The 23,155-nt window shown below is 45.4% G+C and overlaps 1 protein-coding gene across 1 annotated transcript; it reads left to right on the top strand.

Moving 5' to 3' along the window:
- Window positions 1-836: 836 nt before the first annotated feature.
- LOC8024647 (AMME syndrome candidate gene 1 protein homolog) lies at window positions 837-23,140 on the top strand. The gene is made up of 5 exons (XM_002406443.5): window positions 837-1,170; window positions 4,287-4,397; window positions 7,375-7,489; window positions 15,967-16,057; window positions 17,081-23,140. Exons 1-5 carry the CDS (start codon window positions 947-949, stop codon window positions 17,245-17,247), a joined length of 708 nt encoding a protein of 235 aa, XP_002406487.1. The 5' UTR covers window positions 837-946; the 3' UTR covers window positions 17,248-23,140.
- The last annotated feature ends 15 nt before the right edge of the window (window positions 23,141-23,155 follow it).

Raw genomic sequence — 23,155 nt, forward strand, 5'->3', positions numbered from 1 at the left:
GAGTGCGACCACGCTCGTTTACAACCCGATACAAAATCCAAATTAACGCGTTCAAAGCGCAAAATACAGACAATGGCAGTAAATACTAATGAATATGGTTAAACAAATAAGTAATCAGGCAAATGACAAAGGGAACGCTTCAAATGAGTGCAAAAAGCTTGCGTGAAACCAACCCAGAACTTGACCAGTCGCAGACTCGGGAAGGGCAGTGACAGCGGTAACAGCCACACGAGGCTGCGACACCAGAAGTGATGTCACCCTCAACTACCGGTGTCGAAGGAGCCATGCCCATGATCTCTATGCCATGCCCAGACAGGGCAAGCTACTTTGACACCGGAAGTGACGTTTTACTACTTCCGGTGTCGAAGGAGCCGTCTCCGTGTGGACATGGCTCGAGCGACGGCCGTCGGAGCAGACACTCCTGTGGACACTCCCATAATTTTTTCCTCAATTTTAGGAAGTAGTGAGATAACGCAAATAATCTCTGCAGCGAGCCACGCTAGTGCCATGCCGGACAAGTCAATATTTAAGTTTAAGGCATTTTCAACGACCGGTTCCTGAACTACACCCCCAAATATTCCAGTTAATTTGCGCTGAGCGCATATCAAGGCGCCTGGTACTTAATCTCCTCCGTTCGCGCGCCCAAAAACCTTCAGATCTCAAGGCCCCTCCGCCTAGCAGCAGCGCGACAAGGGTAGCCCTCATGGCCAGCTGGTGCTGTAGAAATGGTACTACAAATGCATCACGATTCACTTCGCTGACTCGCGCCAATCCCTCCGCCAATCGGGACATCGTCACGTGACGCTTGCTTGGTGCTAGACAGCTGTAGCGCTGTAGCGTTGCCGCGTTGCTAGCGCCGCCAACGCTGCCACCGTTCTATGCTGCCGAAGCTAGCCGAAGCCGAAGCGCCTCGCAGCAGTCGAGTGGGGAAGTTGAGGGCGAAGCCATGGCGGCTGGTTGTTGTGGAGCCAAGAAGCAAAAGATGAACAACAATAATTCAGCCCCATGTTGTAATGGGACGATGGTGCACCCTAATCACTTTCAACCTAGCCACTACAAAAACGGCATGGTAGTCTGTGTGGAAATGTGCTTCTTTTGCTTCGACGTGCTTTACTGCCATCTCAATCAGTACGAGACGCCCAAGACGCCCAACTTCCCAAATGAATGCTAGTAAGTACCTCCGCTCTCATTTTCGATTCATTCGTTCGTCGGGGGTAGCCCCATTCACTGTGATCCTCGTGGGGTGCTCCCTGCTGTGAGCCTTCTGTGCAGTGCAATCGCCAGTCGCGCGGAGGCCAGGTAATACTTGGGTCAGCTGATTTACCTCCAAACAAAGACATTACTCTCGCCACCAGCTGGTACGATTAGCCGTCACCTGGCGAAATGTCTGGGGAGCGAGGGCCTCTCGATTTCTGCCCACGGTGGCTAGCTCCGCTCCTAAGCCTACGTTTAACTCATTCACTGGTTTTATAACCAGTGAAGCGGGCACCTCGCTGCCTCCTTTTTTTTTTATTGTCTCTGTAGGCTTAGTCCCTTGCAGTCCGCTGTCCCAGATCTTGTTTCTTGGCAGCATGGGGCTACGCAGGGTGCTTTTAAGCTGGCGATGACCGATGATCAACTTCATGTCGAGTGATGCTGTCGTCGTGTGGCTCGATAGTATCCGCTCCGTGCGACAATACATTTTTTTTTTTTTTTTTTTTTCCCAAGCACAGCGTTTGCGTCGTGTTGCCAGGCTCCCGAAATACCCCGCGTGAGGTTGCCTAATCTAAGAGTGGTGTTTCCGAGAAGCTTATCCGTATACGTGAGGTGTCGAAAGAGCCATTAGTCGATTTGGGCCATGGTTGCTGCTTAAATGAAGGAACACTCCATGTTTGGCTCTCGCCTGCCGCGCATTCTTTGTGTTGGGATGAGGGCAAGACGTTGAGCAAGTTTCATGACTCATATGACACGTGACAGTGCATCATGGCATTACAAAAGGCCTCAAACTTCAAACTGCTATATATGCACGAGAAATCTGTTGCTGCCTCATTCATGCGAAAGTGGTCTATCATTATATATTCTCTGGGTGGGGAATGATATTTAAGGCGTAAATAATAATTGGGGTTGTGTAGATATTTATACAGCATGTACCGTATTTACTCGCATATTGGTCGATACGTCGTATAGGTCGACCCCCTAACTTCGGGACCCCCGAAAAAAAAAAAAAAGTTGAAAAATATAATTCCGGGATTCGCGTATTGGTCGACCCCCCAGTTTTGATGAGGCGATTTTTGAAAAACAGGTCGACCTATACGCGAGTAAATACGGTAGTTGGTCATCCATTTCAGAATTGCGACTAGTCACTCACTGTAAATGAGCAATTTACCAGTGCAGTGCAACCATTAGCCTGGGGTCTTTAACATGCACCACGCAGCAGTGATACACGACCGCACGCCAGTACAATGCTCATTCAGATCGAAACGAGCAGAGGTAATGATTGAACCAAGGATCGCTAGGTTCTGCAACACGAGCTTTCGCTCCACGTGCTCCGAGCTGGTGTGCGCTAGCCGACTCGGCCACCGATCCCCCTATTTAAGGCGTAGCAACACTTGTACTGCTGCTCACGTCAGCTTCCACAGGGAAATTAAGATAATTGCACATTAATTGCTGTGTCGTTGGTGCCGATTTACACAAAGTTTGAACTCTAACAGGACCCCCAAACACTTTGTGGACCTTTTATATCGTTCCTTACACCGCCTTTCAAAATCTGGTCCGAAAAGAGGTATTTCATGAAATATGCAAAACAAACTCCTCACTTCTCTGGTTACTTGCACAGGCAGTCAGTGTATCCATAGCTTGCTATAGTCCAGTCACAACCCAAGGGAAGTGGAGCAACAAAGGTGGTGCTGCCATGTGCCAGAGAGCACGCTAGACAAGCGCCAAAACCGAAACACGAGTCACACTTGGGGTTGGGCATTATGGTCCGTAAAGGGTGGCGCGAGCGACACTCATCATTAGTATGCAAGGGGTTAAATTGACGAGGAAGCGAAGGTGACTAGCGTGGAGCAGCCCGCACATCTTTCTTTGAGACATACCTTTTTAATGCAAGTACTCGTCCCAGGAAAGCATGTTTCAGAATCACAATCTTGTGCTGTCGCCCTTTGCTTCCAGTGACCTTAGGGGTGAACGAAAGTTTACTGCAGTTTTCTGTTTATTGCGTTGCCTGGTGAAGGCTTTGGGTAGCTGCACTGCCATGCCATTCACTGATGCTGTAACTAATTTGCACCATGAAGTTTGCCATAAACAGAAAGAAGGCTATCCCTGTGTAGTAATATCAAAACATGTTTTAAGGGGATTTTTTTTAAAGGTTTTGTTAAAGTTTATTACACTCAACTGTGCACATCAATGTCCTCAGACACAAAAAGACTGTACCACAAACGTTTACTGCAAAAGACAATATTTTGCCTTGACACATATCTCTGTTGAATTGAAGGCTGTTGTATTTTTTTACACTATTTATTGCTTTGCTATTTGAATTTTGTTTTTATGCATATGCATTCTTTTTGACTTACAAGCAAGCAGTCCCATTTGTATGTTCGTAAGAAAAGTTATATGTATAAGTACTCTCTGAAACTAGAAATGGAGACACTGTGACCTTGTTACATTGATTTGAAGCTGTTGGGAGAACTCAAAGGTGGCTAGAGAGTTTTCCAAGAATCGTGTTCAACCCTATGACCGTCTTCCGATGCAGTCACTGGCGTCCCGCCGAACAGGTGCCCACGGGAAGTCAGTGTTTGCATGGAAGGACTACAGTTTCGGCGGGCTCAATGCGTTTGTCAGAGAAAGAAATGCTGCACTGAATGACTGTCGTGAATCGGAATTATTGATGAGCCTATTCATTGCTGTAATTTTTTTGTTTCCTTCTCAGATGTCAACTTCATGCTTGCTGAAAAACAGCAGCCGTCTAAATTATGTAATCCTAAATTTAAAAAGAAAAAAAAAAACAAAAAAACATAGCTGTATCTGATCTTGTCCCAGACTTGCCTCTTTTTTTTGAATGTCAAGATTGGGAATGGCATACTTTTTTTTGTTGTTGTTGTTGCTGTTCCATTTCCAAATTGGCACGCCATAGCCTCTCATCATTCGGATTTCGAGCGAGGAGATCGAGAACCGAAACCCACAAAAAGCTTGGCGCCTCAAAACTGAATTTCTTTTTCACCCCTCCAGTTGAGTACGTATAAATTTGCACCATTTTTTTTTCTCTTCTTTTGTCTAAATGAAATCTGGGACTCTCTTTCCCTTCCAAGCCCTCTATTTGTGACTTGGAACATCGGGAAAGACAAAAGGCTGAGAGGTTGCATCGGGACCTTCAATGCCATGAATCTGCACTCGGGGCTGAGGGAGTACGCCGTCACCAGGTTTGCCTTTGTTTCCCCCACTTCTCTCTCTCTTTAGCCTTGTGCCTCACTAACTGTGGTGACACTCGCTGTAGATACCTTTTCAGCCCTTATCACCAAGACAAAAAGTTGCTGGGCTGTGGATTCACGCATTGCGTCTGATATTCCTAACGAGGGCTAATGTGTGTGCTCAGAATGTGTTCCACAACCCAGTAGACAAACATGGCAGGTGGCAGATGGCTAATATTGGAACGATCTGTAGTCACCGACAGTTTTGGAGCAGCAGAGGGGACGTTTTGTTGCTACGCATAATTCTTTGACACTTTGTAGTTCTTCGACTTCGCACTAGTTTACCGACACAAGTATGACACTTGGCGAGAAGCTTCTTTTTTGTCTCGGTGTAACTTCAGGGATAGAAGCAGACTATTTCTTTTGGTCTCTTTCTCAAAACTTGCTGATGTAGTCATAGGGATCACAACGTGATGTAGTTCCAGGGATCACCCTAGAGCAGCAGTTTTCAGCCACCAATGTTTTTGGGGACCCCTTCTGGATCGGCAGAAGTGACGGGGGACCCTTTCCATTGGGGGAAGTGGGGAGGTCATTGGACGATTACAGGTACGAAAGGATAAGTGAAGAAAACTAAATGCATGCAAAGCAACTTTGAAGCTCTGAAACATAGGTTTGTTAACCCTATTCACCCGGCACACATCGTTCGGCCTATTTTGCTTTGTAGGATTGTAGAACAGCCAGCATCAATGAAAAAGAAAGTTTTATTGTTCGGCTTGACTGACGATCGAGGGTTGGGGTCCCTAGTGCGGACTTTGGAGACCCCGAAGGGTTCGCGGACCCTTGTTTGAGAACCAGTGCTTTAGAATGACGATGGTTGAATGCAGATCATAGATTCGACACAAGCGCTGCACGAGCTTTTGACTCGGGATTGGTTAGAATCGTTGCCTCGGCAGACCTGGCGCTTGTGTCCACTCGCTGCAGTTATGGGAACATACATACTCCATCAATCTTTTGAGCAGAGGGTGTGCCCTGCACATTGCTAGCTCCAGAATGGTGCTAAGGTACTCATTAGTGGAATAAAATCAGCTCCAGGTCCTGTGGCCTCTCGTTCTGACTGGGAGTTAAGGAGATGAAAATGTATTGCCCGTCTTCTCCAATTTATTGTTGTGACTGCTAGTGAGTGAAGAAAAAAACTAATACTTATGCCGTAGGTTACGAAGATCAAAGATTCATTCTAAGCAGTATTTAGAGGGGAAAAAACTTTTTTTCCCATTTTTGCTTTAACTCTTTGACAATCAATTTTTTTTTTCCCATGTGTTTTTTAGAGGAGTAGTTTCGTATGCAAAGAAATATTACAGAAAAAGGATCACCGCGCAGGTGTTTCCTTATATATCTAGCAGGAGTGCATACAGTGCTTGCCAGCTGTTTAGGTTTAGAAGCATCAAATGAAAATATTGAAGGCAAAGAGTTGTCACCTTCCTTCCATTCGGTTTTATTTTGGCGTGTCCGCTTCCGCAACATTCTCACGACGTCAGATTTCTAACTGGAGGTACTTTACAGAACTTCTCAGTCGGGTATGATGAGCTCTCACCCTCTAAATTAAATTCTAGAAAGTGTTGAAAGTCTAACTCGTAACAGCCAGTGCTCCCATCGGCACTACTGCCAGAGCAGTCGGTATGCGAAGTGAGTATCATACGTGCGGAGCGTGTAATTCGAAAACTATGAAAAGCCCAGCAATGTGAAACAACGTGCAACAATGACGTTAATAGTTTGCCGAAGACATAACAGAAAGCAACACCTCCTGCGGCGTATGCAGTTTCGCGTTTAGGTGGGCACTTTCAAATGTGTAATCACCGGCGTACATGTATGGCGTCAACCGTTGGAGAATTAAGGTGCTGCATTTTTTTCTTTGTTTTTATCTACAAATGTGATATTCAATATTCTAGATTGTAAATTTAATCTCTCAAATTCTTGAAGCGGAAACTTGTTCTAACTACGTACAGCTGCTTTATTACTCGAGAATTCTTTTTTTTCTGAGAGTTTAAAGGGTTTCATAGCATGTGAACAGACTTCTTCCTGAGCACCTTGACATTATGTTGCCACAATAGAACACTTATTGTGACTTGCCGTTGCTGGTGATTTTGTACACGTTTGCCCTCTTTTATAAAGGTGCTAAAGTTAGCTTTGAGGAAATTTTTACTCATAAAAAGATGTGATGTACACCTCTCAGGAGCCGTTGATAGGGTTTAATATCTGATAGATCGCAAACTTCGGCACTGTAACAAGTATAAAGAAGGGCTGTTAATAAAGATTCATGCGACGTAGGAACAGAACATCTGAAGATTGAAAAACTGTACTTTACACCTAATTTTGAGTTGTTGAGAGTATAATGCCTTACTCCATACTTAACCGGGACCAGAGACAATTAAAAGCAACTATAGTGAGCTGCGCATTGGCAGTGCTGCTTGCCAAGAGCCTCTCATTATTGTGATAATTGTGACATGTTGAGCTGGTTTAATGCTTTATTTTCGTACGTTCCTTAACTTTTCAGGGCTGTTATTTGGTAACTGATTGATTAAGGTGTTAGGAATAATAATTGTGAAAGGTTCCTTTTTTGTGATTTCTAGCCAACCATTCTCGTAGCAATGGTTTGCCCCCTTCGTTATTTATTGTGGTATTATTTTCGTCATTCACTTTCTTTGTGCGTTTTTTATTATTAATATATGTAATAATTTTCCATGCTTTCTTGGGTATTTAATGTTCCTATGGTATGAATAAATAAACAGGGCTTATTACAAGCTTAAATTTCTCTCTGTTTCCCTTTGATGTCCACCTAGTTCTACAATTTAGTGAGAAAAACTAAAAACAGCAACAGTATTTTTTTTTATCAATGCAGGGTATGCTAGTGGTTTTGATTTAGTATAATGAGTTTTGTACTCAACGCCTAATTATTACATGTGAGCTTGACGACTGATTCTGCCTAACACAGTGCTTTCAAGGACAGCCGCTTCAGTCCCATCACAAGAGACGAGTTCAACAAGCTTCACGTCTCCGTCTCCATCCTGCGACACTTCGAGGATGGCAACGACTACATGGATTGGGAGGTGGGTGCAGGTCGCATTGTTTACTGTTGCCGCATTGGGTCCTGGGGGCTTCTCACTGCCATTTTACTTCACCCTTCACCCTACTTCCCATTTTCATCGCCTTTATAGACAGCAAAAGAAAAAAAAAGAAAGTCTTTTACAGTGTTTAGAAGGCTTCTCATTCCCGGCATGGCTACAACATTCTATTCAATTTTTGACATTCAGCGAGGCAGGCCTTGTGCCCTGTCAGGTCTTGAGGTCTTCCAACTGCCCTGTTTCATCCTCTTCCATATTATCGTTGCCTTTATTAGCAGAGGTGAGTCCTGCAGAACGTAGGTGTGCCGTCTTTTCAGGTCTCAAATCAAATGATCCGAACGCCATCCAGTGCAAACCGGTGTGGCCTGCATCATATTCTTACGAAGTGGCAGTGAAATGGGCTGCATTGTTGTAATGTCTGCCTCCATGATTGTTGTGGTGGTGTACAGTTGCAATAAAAGGGACGATAGGTTTACTCACAATTTCAGCAATTGGACCGTCGCTATTTATGTGCGTCATCAAGCCGGTACAATTGCATTGTTATGTTGGACTACAAATGCTTTGCTGTATAGGTTATTGCTTGTACCATGTGTGGACAAAACTCGACTTTGTTGTGGGGTCTTTCCGTAAACAAATAAAGAATAAGAAGGCGTGCACGTCAACTTAAAACTTACTACAATATGTTGCTATTCTGTCTGGAAACAGGCAAGCACAGTGAGACTCGGTATAGGAAATGCCACCTGTGTACCATGGATGGCAGTATGAGCTGGCTAAGCGGGGCTCCAGCCAACTCCATCTAAAATAATGGAGGCATACGAGCGTCTTCCTCTTCCTCCATGAAACGTTGTTGCAGTCGGAGTTGCTGAATCCCAAAGCACCCCGGCCCGCACTCGAAGAATCATGGGAACGGTGTTCCTTCAGCTTCCTTGTGTTCGGGAATTTTGACCAATTCGATGCTTACACACTTGAGTGTAATCCGGAGTCATCCTGAACAAGTGTCGTGTAGAGTCCACATAATTTTTAAAATTCTTGTGAATGTCAGCGTTTTTAATACTGTGCGTGTCATTCACTCTTCAACCCGGCTGAGCTGCAGAAATTTCTTACAATATCATCGTTCTCGTACAGCTTCAAAGACTCTGATATTGACTTAGAAACACTAAAAATGCTGTAAACAGCTCTGCTGACTCGGAGCTAAGTTCTGATTTTGGTTGTTGTAAATTCTTGGCTTTTTAAGCAATTCCTGATAAAACAACAATCACAGTGATGTGATTAGCTTAAAGGGGAACTCTGTTCCATTCCGAAAAATTTAGGCTTACATGTGATTTCATTTCACAAAGCATTACTAAACAGCTCTACGTCTTCGGATTCGCGAAATGTGGAATATTATTTGTGTAATCTTAATTTGAACATCAGCTGATACTGAAACAGAAACTTCGGTTGCGTCAGGCAACATTGGTCTCGTGTCGTCAGAGGCATGGCCACGTCACGTCGAACCACGTGGTCTTGTGACGTTCGTGGGGGCGGGGTAGAGGACACGCGACGCGGGCAGGTCGCTTCGTATGGCGTGGCTAGGTGGTGTTGGGCGTGGATGGTGATGGCCCGGGGGAGAGGGGGAAGGGGAGAAGCCGAAAGAGGAGAGGGGGAGCGGAGAAACAGACCAATAAGCGCGCAGGGCAGCGAAGCGCATCCGCGTTATGATGATCACGTGAACGCCGCTGAGCCAACACCGGGAGGAGGAACTCATGACGTCATCGTTCAATTTTGCTCTGAGAAGTAAAAACAAACAAAACGTGAGAATGACGTAGACATGCCTCTGATGTAGTGGCTGAACGTTGGCCGCTCCAACCCTGTCGCATTGACTGCGCTGACGATTGCGCCTCGCGTCGCACACTAGAGTTTGCAGATTTCGGCGACTTGGCTCATTTGAAAGTTTGCTGGCCAGTTTATTAAATATATAGACGGAATTAGATCGTAATATTTGACATGGGGTCTTCCTATATGATACTGAAGAGGGCTGCATAGTTTTCTAAATATCAAAAATGAAGCGGAGTTGCTCTTTAAGCTATTTTGGAGCGCCTTTTGGAGCCATCAAAACAGTGTTTTGGAGCAGCAAATGTGGCCTTTGGAGCAACCAAAACAGTGTTTTGGAGCAGTAAAAGTGGCTTTTGGAATAGTGACGCTGTTTTGGAGCATCAAAAGTGGCTTTTGGACAATAAAGCTGTTTCGGAGCAGCAAGAGTGGCTTTTGGAGCAGATATTCTTGGAAAAATAAGAATACTTGTTTTAAGTGCTGTACAAACGAAGGGCACTTTGCGTTGTGTTGTGTTCTGATGTGACGTGTTGTGACAGAACTCGCTTGTATTTTTACTGCTGAAACATCCCACAAGTCTACAGTGCTGTAGGCATTGCCTAGGAATTCCGAAAAACCGCTTGTCACTGTTGGTTCCCGACGTGCCAGATTTTCGTCAAAAGTAAGCAAACATGAACAATGGATTGCAGGCGTCCCGGCTGGTGCCTCTGTCATGCAGTCATGTTCGCATGCACGTGAGGGCAACTTCGGCAGGCTTGCAATTGTGTATGCTTCGTCGCGCGAGCGGAGACAACAGCTGAAACCGAGACCATGTCACTCCGCTCCATCGCCAACCGATTCCCAAAATTGTATAGGAAGCGAGAGTGCCGGCCGCGTCGCGGTGGTCGCCTGTTGTTTGCTGCCACCTAGCGGTAGCCGGTGCGGAATCATTGGTGAGCAATGCTGACGGACAGCACAACAAACGGTGTCCCCGTCGGGGTTTAAGGTAGTTACAAATCCAGAAGGCTTTTTTCGTGTTGCCATTATGGCGAGGAGAAAACTCCTCCATTAATCTGGCTGCGTGTACGACGTGATGGAGGTCCGTTTTGACGGACAAGTGGATGCCCGGAAAAAAAAACTGAGTTTGGTGCAATTAAATAAGAGAGCTTTCTTAGTTGGCATTGAGGTGGACTGCACTAATTATGAATGTTTATTACTTTCTGGATCAGCTTGACAATAACTGGGCGATTGTTTTCGCACCCTTCCGCGATTCCCACTACTATGAAAAAACGGTTAAAGTGCAGGCGAGCTGGTGTAAGTTATACATGATGATTGAAAACCTGAAAAAGCCAAGAATTTCCATTTGAGACGACGTCTGTCCCTTTTTCTTTCTACTTCACGATTTTCTGTTTTTCAAACCACTGTCTCGGGTTTTCAACCATCATGTATAATCCCACTACTATCTTCCTGTAGGCTGATGGAAGCATCCAAGGGTGGGCTTAGGTGGGCGACTGCATTCTGTCATTCCACTTCTCAATTCCGGTGAAGTATTTGCTGCATATTTTAGAGTTTGCCATAGGTGTCCATGCTGTTCCATCGTCGCTTAATTGTATTATTCATCAGCAGCTGAACTCTTTAAGTGCCTAGGACGAGCTGAGCTCGTCGGCCGCTTTTGGCTAAAAATGCCGTAGACGAGCTCAGCTCGTCCAGTGGTTCTTTTGGTAGCCCTCAATTCCACGGACGAGCTAGGCTCGTCCGAGTAGTTTGCGGCACTGATCATAGATGGCAGCACTCGTTTTAGATGGCTCATTTTTTTTTTTTTTTTTTTTTTTGCTGCCACTGATTTTGGCGTAATAAACTTTTGAAATATTATCTGTATTACTAGAGGAATAAAACTTCTAAATAAAAAAAAATGTAACACTTTTCGGTTACTTTAAAAAAAAAAAAAGGGCACTTAAGGGGTTAAAGTGCAACTCCACTCAATTAAAAAAATTTTAGGTTTACATATGATTCCATTTCCCAAAGTACAGCTAAACAGCCTTATATCTTCAGATCTGCGAAATGTGGAATATTATTTCTGTAATCTTAGTTTAAACATCAGCAGATACTGAAGCCGAAACTTTGATTGTGACAGGCAACATTTATCTCGTGTCGTCAGAGTCATGTCCGAGTCACGCCGAACCACGTGGTCCGAAAAGTCACGTGATCCTCTATGCGACGGTGGGCGAACGTAGAGCAAAGCTCGAGAGTCGTTTGCTCTGCAATTTTTACCAATGTAGCTTGCTACAACATTCAACGATGTCTGTACCACTGTGGCCCCAACCTGCACTTCGGGTGGGAATCTCAACCGAGGTGCCCACAATTTGATGCGGGCTTATTGTCGCAAAGGCGCCGTGTAACTGAGATATTGTTTACACATCACAAGACCCCCAGGTGGTCCAAATTAATCATCAGGCCTCCGCTTGTGCGTGCCAGACGCCCTTCGTAAGTCTGGCACATAAAGCTCCAAGTTCACATTTATTTTACCGAAAATAGCCGAGTCTTTGCGCCTGGTTTTTACGGGCACGAGACATATATGCTTGTACACTGGGAGACGCCCGGTGCGTAGTGCGACCGACGCGGTGGTCGTTTGAGTGTGCATGTGTCTCTTGCTTTCGTAGCCTGAATTGTGTACCTTTATGAAGCTGTACGGCAGACTGCACGTTTATTGTCAATAGCAAAATAGCCAGTGAAAATTATGAATGCCATGATAAGTATACTCCAGTGCACATTCCTTTGGTTTCGCAGTGGAACTGATCTTTTCACTCTCGTTTCTCTATTTAGCTGGTAACAGCGAATTAGTTACTTTTATGAGCACAAGCAATCGGAACAATCATTGTTCTGCTATTTGGCGACAAAGGTTTCCTGGAATTCCGCCGGCACGGGATGCCAATCCATACTTTGAGATGCGCACTGTCATGTGCAAACTTGTGAAAGACAACTTCCGGGCTGGTCAACTGGTAGATCGAGCAGGCAGCAACACAACATCGTTAGTCTATGGATCTTTTGGCATCGCAGCTAGTCATCAGAGATGAGGCCCACGCTCGTATCGTAAACAAAACGTCAATTCTCAAATTATAACAGCGGCGAGACGAAACAGACTGCTCCCAGCTCTCGGCTCCGAAAGGCGCACAGGGCAGCGCAAACTAGTGCATCCGTGTTACGGTGATCATGTGGACACCGTTGAGCCAACATCGGGAGGAGAAACTCATGACGTCATCGTTCAATTTGGCTCTGAGAAGTAAAAACAAACGACACGTGAGAATGACGCAGACATGACTGACGTAGTGGCTCAACGTTGGCTGCTCCAACTCCGTGGTATTGACTGCGCTGTTGATTGCGCCTCACAACGCATGCTAGAGTTAGCAGATTTTGGCGACTTGGCTCATTTGAAAGATTGCTTGCCAGTTTATTAAATATATAGACAAAATTAGATCATAATATTTGACATGTGGTCTTCCTAGATGACACTGAAGGGGGCTGCATAGTTTTCTTAACATCAAAACTGAAGCGGAATTGCCCTTTAAAGCAAAACGCGAACTGCAAGGTAAGAAATACCACTTACCTGCATCGACGCACAAGTCGCACCCGGGTCGCGCGGCACTCTGCCCCGTACGGCTTCGAAGGGAAGCCGTAGAACTTCGTGCTCTTCACGCCCTTGCACATACTGTTGCAGCCGACCATGCAGCAGTTGCAGCCGACCATGCAGCGGAATAGCCTTCTCAGAAATTACAGTGCTACAACGCACAACTGACGCAGCGACTGGCAGAGGCTCCCCGATGCAACGGACTGGTTTGCCGCTAGGGGCGCCCTGGTCGGGGCTTGTATTAGATATGCACGGTTCCTATGCAAAATGTAACTGTTGAGCATACGACAAGAAACAGTCCAGCGGCGCGTGCTTGCCAGGCCGGCAAACAAGGTACAAGCTAAACACACACACACAAAAAAAGAGCCTGAGCGCATCGATGCAAGACATGGCGAGCCAGTGTCAAAGAGTTGTTGGAGCACTTTGTGCATCTACTAAACTCGAGACAAACAAGCACCCTGTGCAGGTTCAGCGTGCAGACATTACCTTCTTTGCTTTACCTCACTGCTCTTCACCAACATACTTTCTCGGCAGAATTTTTCACAAAAACCGGGGTTCCTTTCGAAAGAGAGACCACCGAGAGAAACCTAGGTAATCAATACTTCGACACAGCAGTCTTTGAGTTAAAGAGGAATTTTTGTAATGCATGATTCAAACAAGAACAGGAATGTTCATAAACATGCGGCGGTACTTAGTTTCATTTTAGAAAGCGCCATACCTGCAGCGACGTGGGGACGGCAACACCCGACGTCACGCAACCACGGCGACTGGAAGGCAGGGACCAAATATAGTTTTCCCACGGTCGTTGCTTTCAGGAGCGAGTGCTTCAGCTCGCAAAGTAACTCCCGCCGTGCAAAAACGTGGTTTCGTTTCACAGCATGACGGCATGGCTGGTACCTAGCATGCCAGCGTCGGAACGCCCGCACACACCCACGTTTATCGTTGAAAATATTCTTAAAAAAAGGAGCGAGACGAGACCCACGAGATGATGAGAGCGTGAAATGCTTGACGGCGGAAAAACCATGCAAGACCGGATGGACAATTGATGCAGGGTACTTTGTATCAGGTGGCCGCTTTCACCACATAACTCACGTATGCTCAATTATGGTACTCAGTTTAGTTTCCATTTTGAAAGGCGAGCGAAATTAGTTTTTTGGCACAGGCTTAGTGCAGATTACCCATGTTTTGGCAAAATATAGCAGGATGTATGTATGTATCCTTTATTTCAGACACAAAAAAGGGTCCGGGGGCTTGGGAAAAAGAAGATGAGTTGTCTTCTGACGAGGCTGCAGCCCCTTTGTGCAGCAGACAGGAACATAAACAGAACAAATATACAAAAATACAGCAATTTCAAAACCCACAACGGACACAATAACACACAACTCAACTGTCAGCTTCGCACTAACTGCAGATCATGAGAGGTTGGGGCTTGGGAAAAAGAAGATGAGTTGTCTTCTGACGAGGCTGCAGCCTCTTTGTGCAGCAGACAGGAACATAAACAGAACAAATATACAAAAATACAGCAATTTCAAAACCCACAACGGACACAATAACACACAACTCAACTGTCAGCTTCGCACTAACTGCAGATCATGAGAGGTTGAATATATAATTTACAATCCTTTTTTTATAATGGAAGAACGAAATGTGTGCTTAAGCCATTTCTGCTATGGTTGGGTATGTGTTTAGAAGATCTGGTACGAGATATGTAAGCTGTGTACCGTAATTAGTTCGAACCCTAGGTTTCGTATACTGTGCGCTTCTGCGACTGTAACTTGCCGAGGCTTGATCGAAAATATAAAGAAAGGGTGCTTGGTTCTGTCTAATTTCATTAGAAATAAAAACATAATTTAAGAAGCAGGATTAGCCCCTTGGCGCAGTTTGGCGCAATTGGTGCAGCAATCACATTACTGCAATCATGAGAATGATAATATTGTAAGAGATTTCTGCAGTTCTGCCAGGCTGAATTGCAGATTGCATGCATAGTATCAAAAATGCTGACATTTACAAGAAATTAAGTGATATGACAGGTCTTTGGAATCTACATGACGCTTGTTCAAAGTGACTTCGGATTACGCTCAAAAGTGTGTAAGCATCGAATAGACCTTTTGCCGAATTACCCGAGCATCAAAAAGAATGCTCGGAGCATAAATACACGCGCTGCGCGTGCTGGCTTCCTCAGCTCTAACTGTTCAAAAGCAGAAACCTAAAATAAATGGCACTTCGCACGCTCGTTCCACGGACACTTTATTTTGGTCATTTACTTCAAATCTTTTCTATAGGGAAGGCGAGCACATGCAGTGCTTGTACCTATGTTCCCAAACATTCTCTTTGATGCTTGGGTAATTTAGCAAAAGGTCTATTGGTCAAAATTACAGATCACTGAGGAACTGAAGGAGCACCATTCCCATGATCCCTCGAGCGTGGGCCGGAATGCCTGAAGGTTTAGCAGGTGGTCTTTTGCCGAGCATCCTTCGACACATTGACTGGCAACGAGGCCCAGCCAAACACTGATGCAGCACTCGTGTCCAATCTGAGTCCGCCCGATTTCACCATAACGACGCCAAAATTCTAGTGCACAGGCTTTGATTATTTTAGGCGGTGCTGCTCCGGCTGACGAGGTGAAATGCCGCGTGGTGTCGCAGAATTCGACAGTGGCAAATAATTGCGAACCCTCTCAGCCTCCCAGATCGTGGCATTTTTGCTGCTTCGGCCCGAGCTTCGTCGAGCCAGCTAATTTTTCTGCCCCCGTACATTGTCGGTACAATCCTGATGTGCGAACACTGATGCAACAGGCTCTTGGTCCTCCACCTGCAAAAGTTGTCTGCTACTGGAGAACAATGCTCCTAAAAACCTTACCGATTTTACTTTTTTTTTGCTTACGGACATTTTTATTTATTTCTCGTTTTTCTTTTGTTACAAAAAAATTTGCAGTAATTTCCACGTTTCTTCAGTTAGGAAAACATTGCCGTAATTTTCTGTTTTCTGTGTTACGCTTGGGATGTCCCGAACATGCTTGCTAACTGGAGCGCGCCCGCTTTTCTTGCAGATTGGGATTCATGGCATTCGAATAGAGTTTATGACTGAAAAAGGCTCAAAACGCACTGCCACTTATTTGCCTGAGGTGGCACCCGAGCAAGGTATGTGGTTCTGACTTGTATTTCGCAGATCCCCTCTGCCCTGAATCTGCTTCTGGAATATTTCATTGAGGGTAACCCCATTTTTTATGTGCCAGTCGTTGAACGATACATCTAAAAAATAATCAAACTACGGCATCCAAAGGGTGACTGTAGGGATTCAAGAACACTTGAGCTCCTACCAGTGGGTCTCTTGCCCTCACCCTTTCCCCCTTTTTCTTCCCTCCAAACTTCTGGTGCCGTGTACCAAAAGATAAGTTGCACCAATTACAAAAAGATGGAGCTTCGGTTGGGACCTCGCAGAGGCATCAGTTGCCTCGATAGCAGCCTAAGCCCGTGCAACCTGGGCATGCAAATCATCAGAGGCAAGATCCACTAAACTCTTTGAAATAATATTCTTCATCACCTTTTGTACTTCCTTCCTTAATTATTCCCTCTTCAGCTTGAGACAGCTTTCACATAGCTTCAGCAAGTGATTGTTTGCCTTCCACCTGCGTGACCATGCTACAGGATTAGTTGTATTTATTGTGTGTGCCCATGTTTTGGAGCATGTTTGAGCACAGCAAGTGTTTTCATCACGGCGTCCTCATTCATATAATCTAATGAGTAATAATGCAGGTCATAATGGATGTAAAGGACGGAGTGTGTGCCTTTCAATGCACACTGCACTGTCTAATAGCCACCAAGGAAAGACTCGTAAAAGTGTGCGGTAGAGCCCCCCATCTTTACTGCACAGTTTCACTGTTTCCGAGGGGCCCTCGTGGTAATGCAGCATGTATGGAATGCCAGAAGCTCGGCTTTTTGCATTTCATTAGGGACCAATGGTATATAACGAGGAGGCCTGCTGTGAAAAAACACGAACGAAGGAAAAAAGAACCGGTCGTGGTATCGGGGGTAAGGTCGGGTGTGTGGCTACGCGGTCGTGCTCCTCGCTCTCTTTCAGTCGAGGCAGTCTTTCCGTCCCTTCCGGGGCTCGGCGAAGGCGACCTCCCCGTCCCCTCTCTCTCCCTCCCTCCTCCGACGCAGGCTGGGACCACGTGCAGACGATAGACTCCCTGCTGCGCAAGGGCGGCTACAAGGGTTCCATCTCCAACGAGATGCGCAAGTCCATCCACTTGACGCGCTACCAGAGTGAGAAGGTCACCATTAGCTACCAGGAGTATCGGGACTTCTGGAGGAACCGCCAGTGCTAGCATCGGTGGGGGCCTCCAGCCTCCCCCCTCCTGGCCAAGTCAACGGCGACTTCATACTTCCACCAGGGCCTTCCTTCCACCCCGCGGCGGCACCCCTCGCCTCCAGTTTCCGGGCTGCCGGCCGTGCCTAGCATGCTCCCCCTTTTGCTTCTCCCCCTCATCCCCTTCGTTCACCCAGGGCCAGATCGGGAAGGTCGCGGCGCTTTTTTGTCCGGATGACGATCCCGTGGACTCCGTCTTCGGGTCCGACAGTTTCGTTACAACGAGCACCAATACTCGTCGGGCGAATCTGTCGTCTTCGTTCCAGACAAAAAGAAGTCCGCTGTCGGCCCGCGGAACGTTTTCGTGGGGACGCTCGGAGTGGCCGTGTATCCCCGAAAGGGGACAGTCACGTAGGGCCGTCGGGCGAGGGCGACGCCTGGCAGGGTAGTCGGGCTTTCGAGAGGACTCTGGACGGTTCTCCCAGTGCCTCGTCGTCCAGTTGGCTCGCGGTTAGACGATATCTTTCATGTGGTTTCCCCCGTTACGTTTGGCGGCCTCTCATTCGAGGCTCGGTTGTTGTGTTTAGGTTTTCGGCGCCTCCATTTGTCACAATGCTCTGCATCTCCCCCCCTCTCCCTTTTGTGGTTGTTTCTAGGCTGTCCTCTCGATTGTCTGAGGGAGTACCGGGAAACTGCCCTCTTTGGGGCTGCCTTTTCATATGGTGGGGCTCACTGACGACTGAATGCAGGGGGAGTGTGCGGGTCGCATTAACTCATTTCTGGCTTGCCTGCAAGGGGGCTGCCTGTGCCACGCTGTTATCGAGTTGACCTGCTTTGTTCTTGCGCAGTAATAGTAGAAATCACGCGACAGTCGGGGTTGTTTTGTGCGGCTCGGAGCTGGTTCTTGTTTGAATGTAAACAGCGTGGACAGACCTTTTGTTTAAAAGATTGTAAGAGAGCATGAGGTCGTGGGCCATTCATTTTTACCTTATCCGTTCCCTGGGAAGGCTGTCCTTTCGGATTTTATTTTGAGTGTTTTAAGGTGTGGGACGTTGAAGCGGTACATCGAGTTGGTTATGCACCTCAGACAATCAAGAGGCGTGTTTTTTTGTTCCTGTCCCTCAGGTGCATCACCCCTTCCGCGCTACCAATAGATAGACAAGAAATGAGGGAAACGAATTTCATCCAGGCTTCCATTGCCTTTGCCAGTTAGTCTTTTCGTCAAGACGTGCGCGAGGACCGACTTGGAAGGCCATGAGCACGGTGCAACGGGTTATATCCGCATTGTTAAACCACTTGCACTTGCGTGCTACCTGGACCAATCTCATGATGGGCAAATTTTGTATGCAAATTTCTTTTCTCTATTATTCAGATTATCTGAGCTGCTGGTTCTTTTCTTGCAACTTCGGCGACTTGCTTGATGCGTGTGCTCTTCTCTCGTCTTGTTTCTCTCTGCAATGCGTCGGTCGCGAGATGTGTGTCGTTTGTTTAGACTTTCTGCTTTTGTGTTCTTTACGGTTACCTTATGCTTGAGTGTCCCTCGAGGTTCTGTTGTTTCCGGTGGGCTCTCCATACACAATCATCTAATCTTTTTTTTCTTTTCTTGCGCTATTTATATATGTAATTCTTCTTTATCTTTTCAAGTCAAACTCGGCCTTCTCACAGTCTGAATGAGAAGGCAGCTAAGAACATAAAGTGCTTCGTTGTGCACGCAATCGCCACGCCATGAATTGGACAGGAACACAGCAAGATGCATAGCTTGCGGAGCCGTCAGTTTTATGCTCCACAAACACCCAAGTCTCCGGTTGGGTTCGAGGCAACTCAAAAGGTCCCCGGCATTCCTTTGTGACACCCCTTTCTCGACACAGCTAATGATCGCTAATACCTCTCGTACTTAGCACCAGTCTACAATGAAGCACTCTGCTCATCATGCATTGCAAAGTGGAACACAGAGTCTCTCAGAGCGCAGCCGCCAGACGAGCTGGTCTGGGCGGCGCCGGCTTCTCTCGTGATCCTTTGCGCCGAAGGAGGGAGTCTAGGGTCCTTTCCCCAGCATCAGTTGCACCTACGAGAAGATGTTGATACACTGCCAGGTTAAAAGGAAAAAAAAAAAATGACGAGCCATAATTATTTTTTCAAAGTGTGTCCAAGTGCTTTTTCATGAGGCAAGCATGATTTCGTGGCATTGTGGGAGGGGATAGGAATTTTTTCATACATTCACCGAGGTAGGTACGTGCAGAACCCGCAACGAGTTTTGTGCAGAGTGAGTCGGCTTGCCTTTCGTGTGCCACGTGACTAAAAGGGAGTGCCCTCTGTTGCAAAACCTGTACCATCATGTTACGCGGAGGCCTGTTTTGTGCAGATTGCGATTGTTTTCATAAGATTTTAAGTTGCGAAGGAGTTTTTTTTTTTTTTTTTTCTTTGCCGACGACAGCGCTGCACGACGCAGGTTGCGGTCGACCCAAGGAACGACTTTGCAGTTGTGGATCTAAATAGTTCATTGTTGCTGGTCATTCGCATTATGTCACGGAGCATACTTGCTGAGCTCGGTGCTGTGAAAAACGTAGAATGCGAGGGCCCAAACCGCACCAGAGTGATTTGGGAGGGGAGTTTACGTTACATGAACTTGCCGATTAGTGCACTTTGGTTGAACTGTTTTGCGTGTTGACTTGGAGCAAAGTCGGGAGGAAGGAAAACTATAGAAAATAAACGAACGAGCGTGCACTTGCGGCTTATGCTGAATTGTGCTGCTTTTGAATAGCAAATTCTGTGGCCTGAATCGTTGAGGCTGGCCCTATAGCGACTGGAACATTATGTAATGATGACAAAGTGCAGGTTTATGATGCGTGTTGCCTTCTATAGGAATTTGGCTGCGTATAAACTTATTCTGAACAATGAGCTTAAGTGCTGCTGAGCACTGTGGAAAGCAGGCACTTGTTCCTTAGACAGGGTACGCTGCTTAGTGTTATGGCCTGCTAGCAATCATAGTGTTTGTTTCAGTTTATAGTTGAATTTTTGTGCACTTTCTGCTGACAGCACTTCTAAACTGGATGCAAGTTTCATCTGATGGCCAGATTATGACTTCCTTTAATGGAAAAAGGATTTCATAAAAGCAAAGTTCTTTGCAGGTTGATGAAAACTAGCATGAAGTTAGTATTGGGATGGCCTTGATGTATGGGTTGTCCCAGCTAGCTTTCATACATCTGCAAGGCCATTTGATGTGAAGTCAGTATAATATTAGAACTCTCGGGCAGTTTTGTTCTTATCCTGATGGTAATTGGCTCAGTAGTGGCATAACTAGGCTGTTTGTCTCTCTTGGAGTTCTCAGCTTTTTTTTTTTTTTCCACAATATTGCCAATAGACCGATGTCACTAAGCATTCCATGCATGCGTGACATCACCATAACTGTTCACAGGATGCAGGTGCCAGTGCACGAGACAGCTTGTGTCGTCTCGTGCCATGCTCATGCACACCCGCAGCAGGGTTGTCACGCGTGCAGAAAGACTACAGTTCCCTCGATGCATGCCAGCAGCGGTGGCACAACCAAACTGGCTTGCGATATCGGTCTATTACTGCTGGCGCTTTTCCTTATAGCCTTTGTTAAATTCACTTGTTTTCCAAAAAAAAAAAAATTAGCCCTACAATTAAGCCAGTTAGATAGGCTTCAAGATGTCCTCCACGGCCAATCAAAATTTTGTTGCGCTAGGTAGTAATAATAAGAGTGATGGCTGTGCAGTGGTGTAATAGAGAAAGGCTATTTCAGCATGCACATTAGCGATTGCTTTGACAAGTCCTAGCCTGGCATCCCCATTGCAATGAGGTGGTTTTAAGAGGGAAAGTTAAGAAGCCAAGACGCTCAGCAATTATGTTCCTATTGTTTTGTTATTAGCATAATAATTGCCCCCTTTCTCTTTATTCTTCTGCATGCTTAGATATGGCCCTGGCTAATTTCTATATGCCAGGCATAAAGAGAAAAAAAAAAGCGAAAGGAAAAAGAAAAAAAAAAAAAAAAGGAAACTTGGAAACTGCAACCATGCAACAGTGTAAAAGCTTTGATGGTGTGTGTATGCACAAGTAGTGTCGTTCCTGACTTGTAGGCAATCTGAGTGGTGCACGGGTTCATGTTACTGCTGGTGGTGTTGGGACTGGTGTGTTTTAATGTTCATTAATACTAGGTCATCTCTAACAATTGTAACGAAATGGGAAGTGCAGGTAGAGAAGAAGGTGGCATGTTTGGGAGCTGTTCAAAGGATTGTTGTCGTTAATTTTTTTTTTCTTCTTCTTTTTATGAAGTTTGCATACTAGTTGAGTCAGAGTCAGCTCTAGGTTATGCAAGAGACATTAAGGGATATGTTGTGTTGATCGGATACACTGTACGGTCCCCTGCAATATGAAAGACCCATTTGCCTATTCAGTTTATGGGCCCCTCAAAGAAAAGGGCCCCTCAAAAGGAAAAAAGAAAAAAAGATTTTTTAAACAGTTTGAGACATGCGTCAAAATATAAATTTTACGCGAAAAAAAAAAATTATATTTCTGGGCAATATTCACGACGAGAGATTTATTGGAAATTCTGCGTGCAAATTTTATGACGTCACAGAATGGTCATTTGCCCTTTCGACCTTTTCGACATGGTCATTCGCTCTTTCCACCTCAACATGAAGGCAAAGCCGATCCACCTCTCCTCCATGTGCCCAAAACGCCAAGAGAGAAAACAAGTGGAAAGGAGGTGACTACCAACTAAATCGCATCTCAGGCCGTCAGTATTGCTCTAAAAGATTTTTTTTCGCGTAAAATTAATGTTTTGACGCGCATGTCCCAACCAGACTGTTAAAAAAAAAAAAATTTTTTTTAGGGATTTTTTAAGCCCATACATGCCAGACACATAAAATTTTGAGGGAGGGGAAAGAACAAAGGTTAATCAATTTTTTCGTATTAAGAAAAGTTGTCCTTGTCAAAGCGAATTCGGCAGATCCACCTTAAATTGCATTTTCTAATGGGTCTTTCATATTGCAGGAGGGCGTACTATCCCTACCCCATTGGTGCTGTGGCATGATCTCCACTCTTACTGGTCAAAATGCATTGCAGAATTGTGGGAATCCGTTTCTATGTGTTTCGATGCTGCATTGTAAAAAGCTGCACATCGTGCAAGCTGGGCGTGATATTGTAAGACAATTCCAGAATCGAGGTTATAAATTTGAGTACGGAGGCACAGAGTCCTTACATATTAGTTTTTAAAAAATGTGTGAAAGGTATCATTTGTTCTGGTTTCACCTGCGTAAGTTTGACTTTTTATACGACTTTGTTGCAAGGTGAGATAATCTGAGTACTAGGTGCACTTAATGTGCACTCAGGCTTGATGCCCAGAGCTCTTGCCATGATGCATTTGTACTTAGTTTAAGTGTAGTATTGAGGAATTAAAGATAGCAAACGTGATTGGATTGTGGATGTACAGCATGAGGATAAAGTTCCAGAGGGCAGTGTCCAGAAGAGGCCTACCTTATTGCGTTTCTGTACTCTAATGAGAGGACACATCTAATTGGCATGGCCAATTCATTAACTGTATAGTTATGATCTCGTAGAATGCAATTAAAATTACAAAAAGACATTTCCACATAAGTTGCGGTCTTGTCGATCTGAACAGAAATGCTGTAGACTGTAATGTGCTGACTGTGCACTGAAGTTCTTGGGCCTTATAGATTGCTTGTTGAGTGTTTTGTCTGAAGTTTTTTTTATATCATACACGTATATAGGCTATATCGTGTGAATGTGTATGCATGACATGAAATGTATCTTAATATTCAGTCATCAATTTACTGTTTCAAAAAGAAAAGCTAGCATTGCATATTGGAATGGCATCTTGGAATGCCAATGTACAATCCAAAAATATGGAAATAAAGTTTTGTATTAGTGCATCAATGTGCAGCCCC

The sequence above is a fragment of the Ixodes scapularis genome, unplaced genomic scaffold, assembly GCF_016920785.2.
Source record: "Ixodes scapularis isolate PalLabHiFi unplaced genomic scaffold, ASM1692078v2 PGA_scaffold5__190_contigs__length_132052651, whole genome shotgun sequence".
Taxonomy (NCBI): Eukaryota; Metazoa; Arthropoda; class Arachnida; order Ixodida; family Ixodidae; genus Ixodes; species Ixodes scapularis.

Bases quoted from the DNA above. Each gene is read 5' to 3' on its own strand.
- LOC8024647 (XM_002406443.5), top strand. From the start codon at position 947: ATGGCGGCTGGTTGTTGTGGAGCCAAGAAGCAAAAGATGAACAACAAT. The intron at 7,490-15,966 runs GTGGGTGCAGGT...CTTTTCTTGCAG, and splicing joins ACGACTACATGGATTGGGAG to ATTGGGATTCATGGCATTCG. The intron at 16,058-17,080 runs GTATGTGGTTCT...CCTCCGACGCAG, and splicing joins TGAGGTGGCACCCGAGCAAG to GCTGGGACCACGTGCAGACG.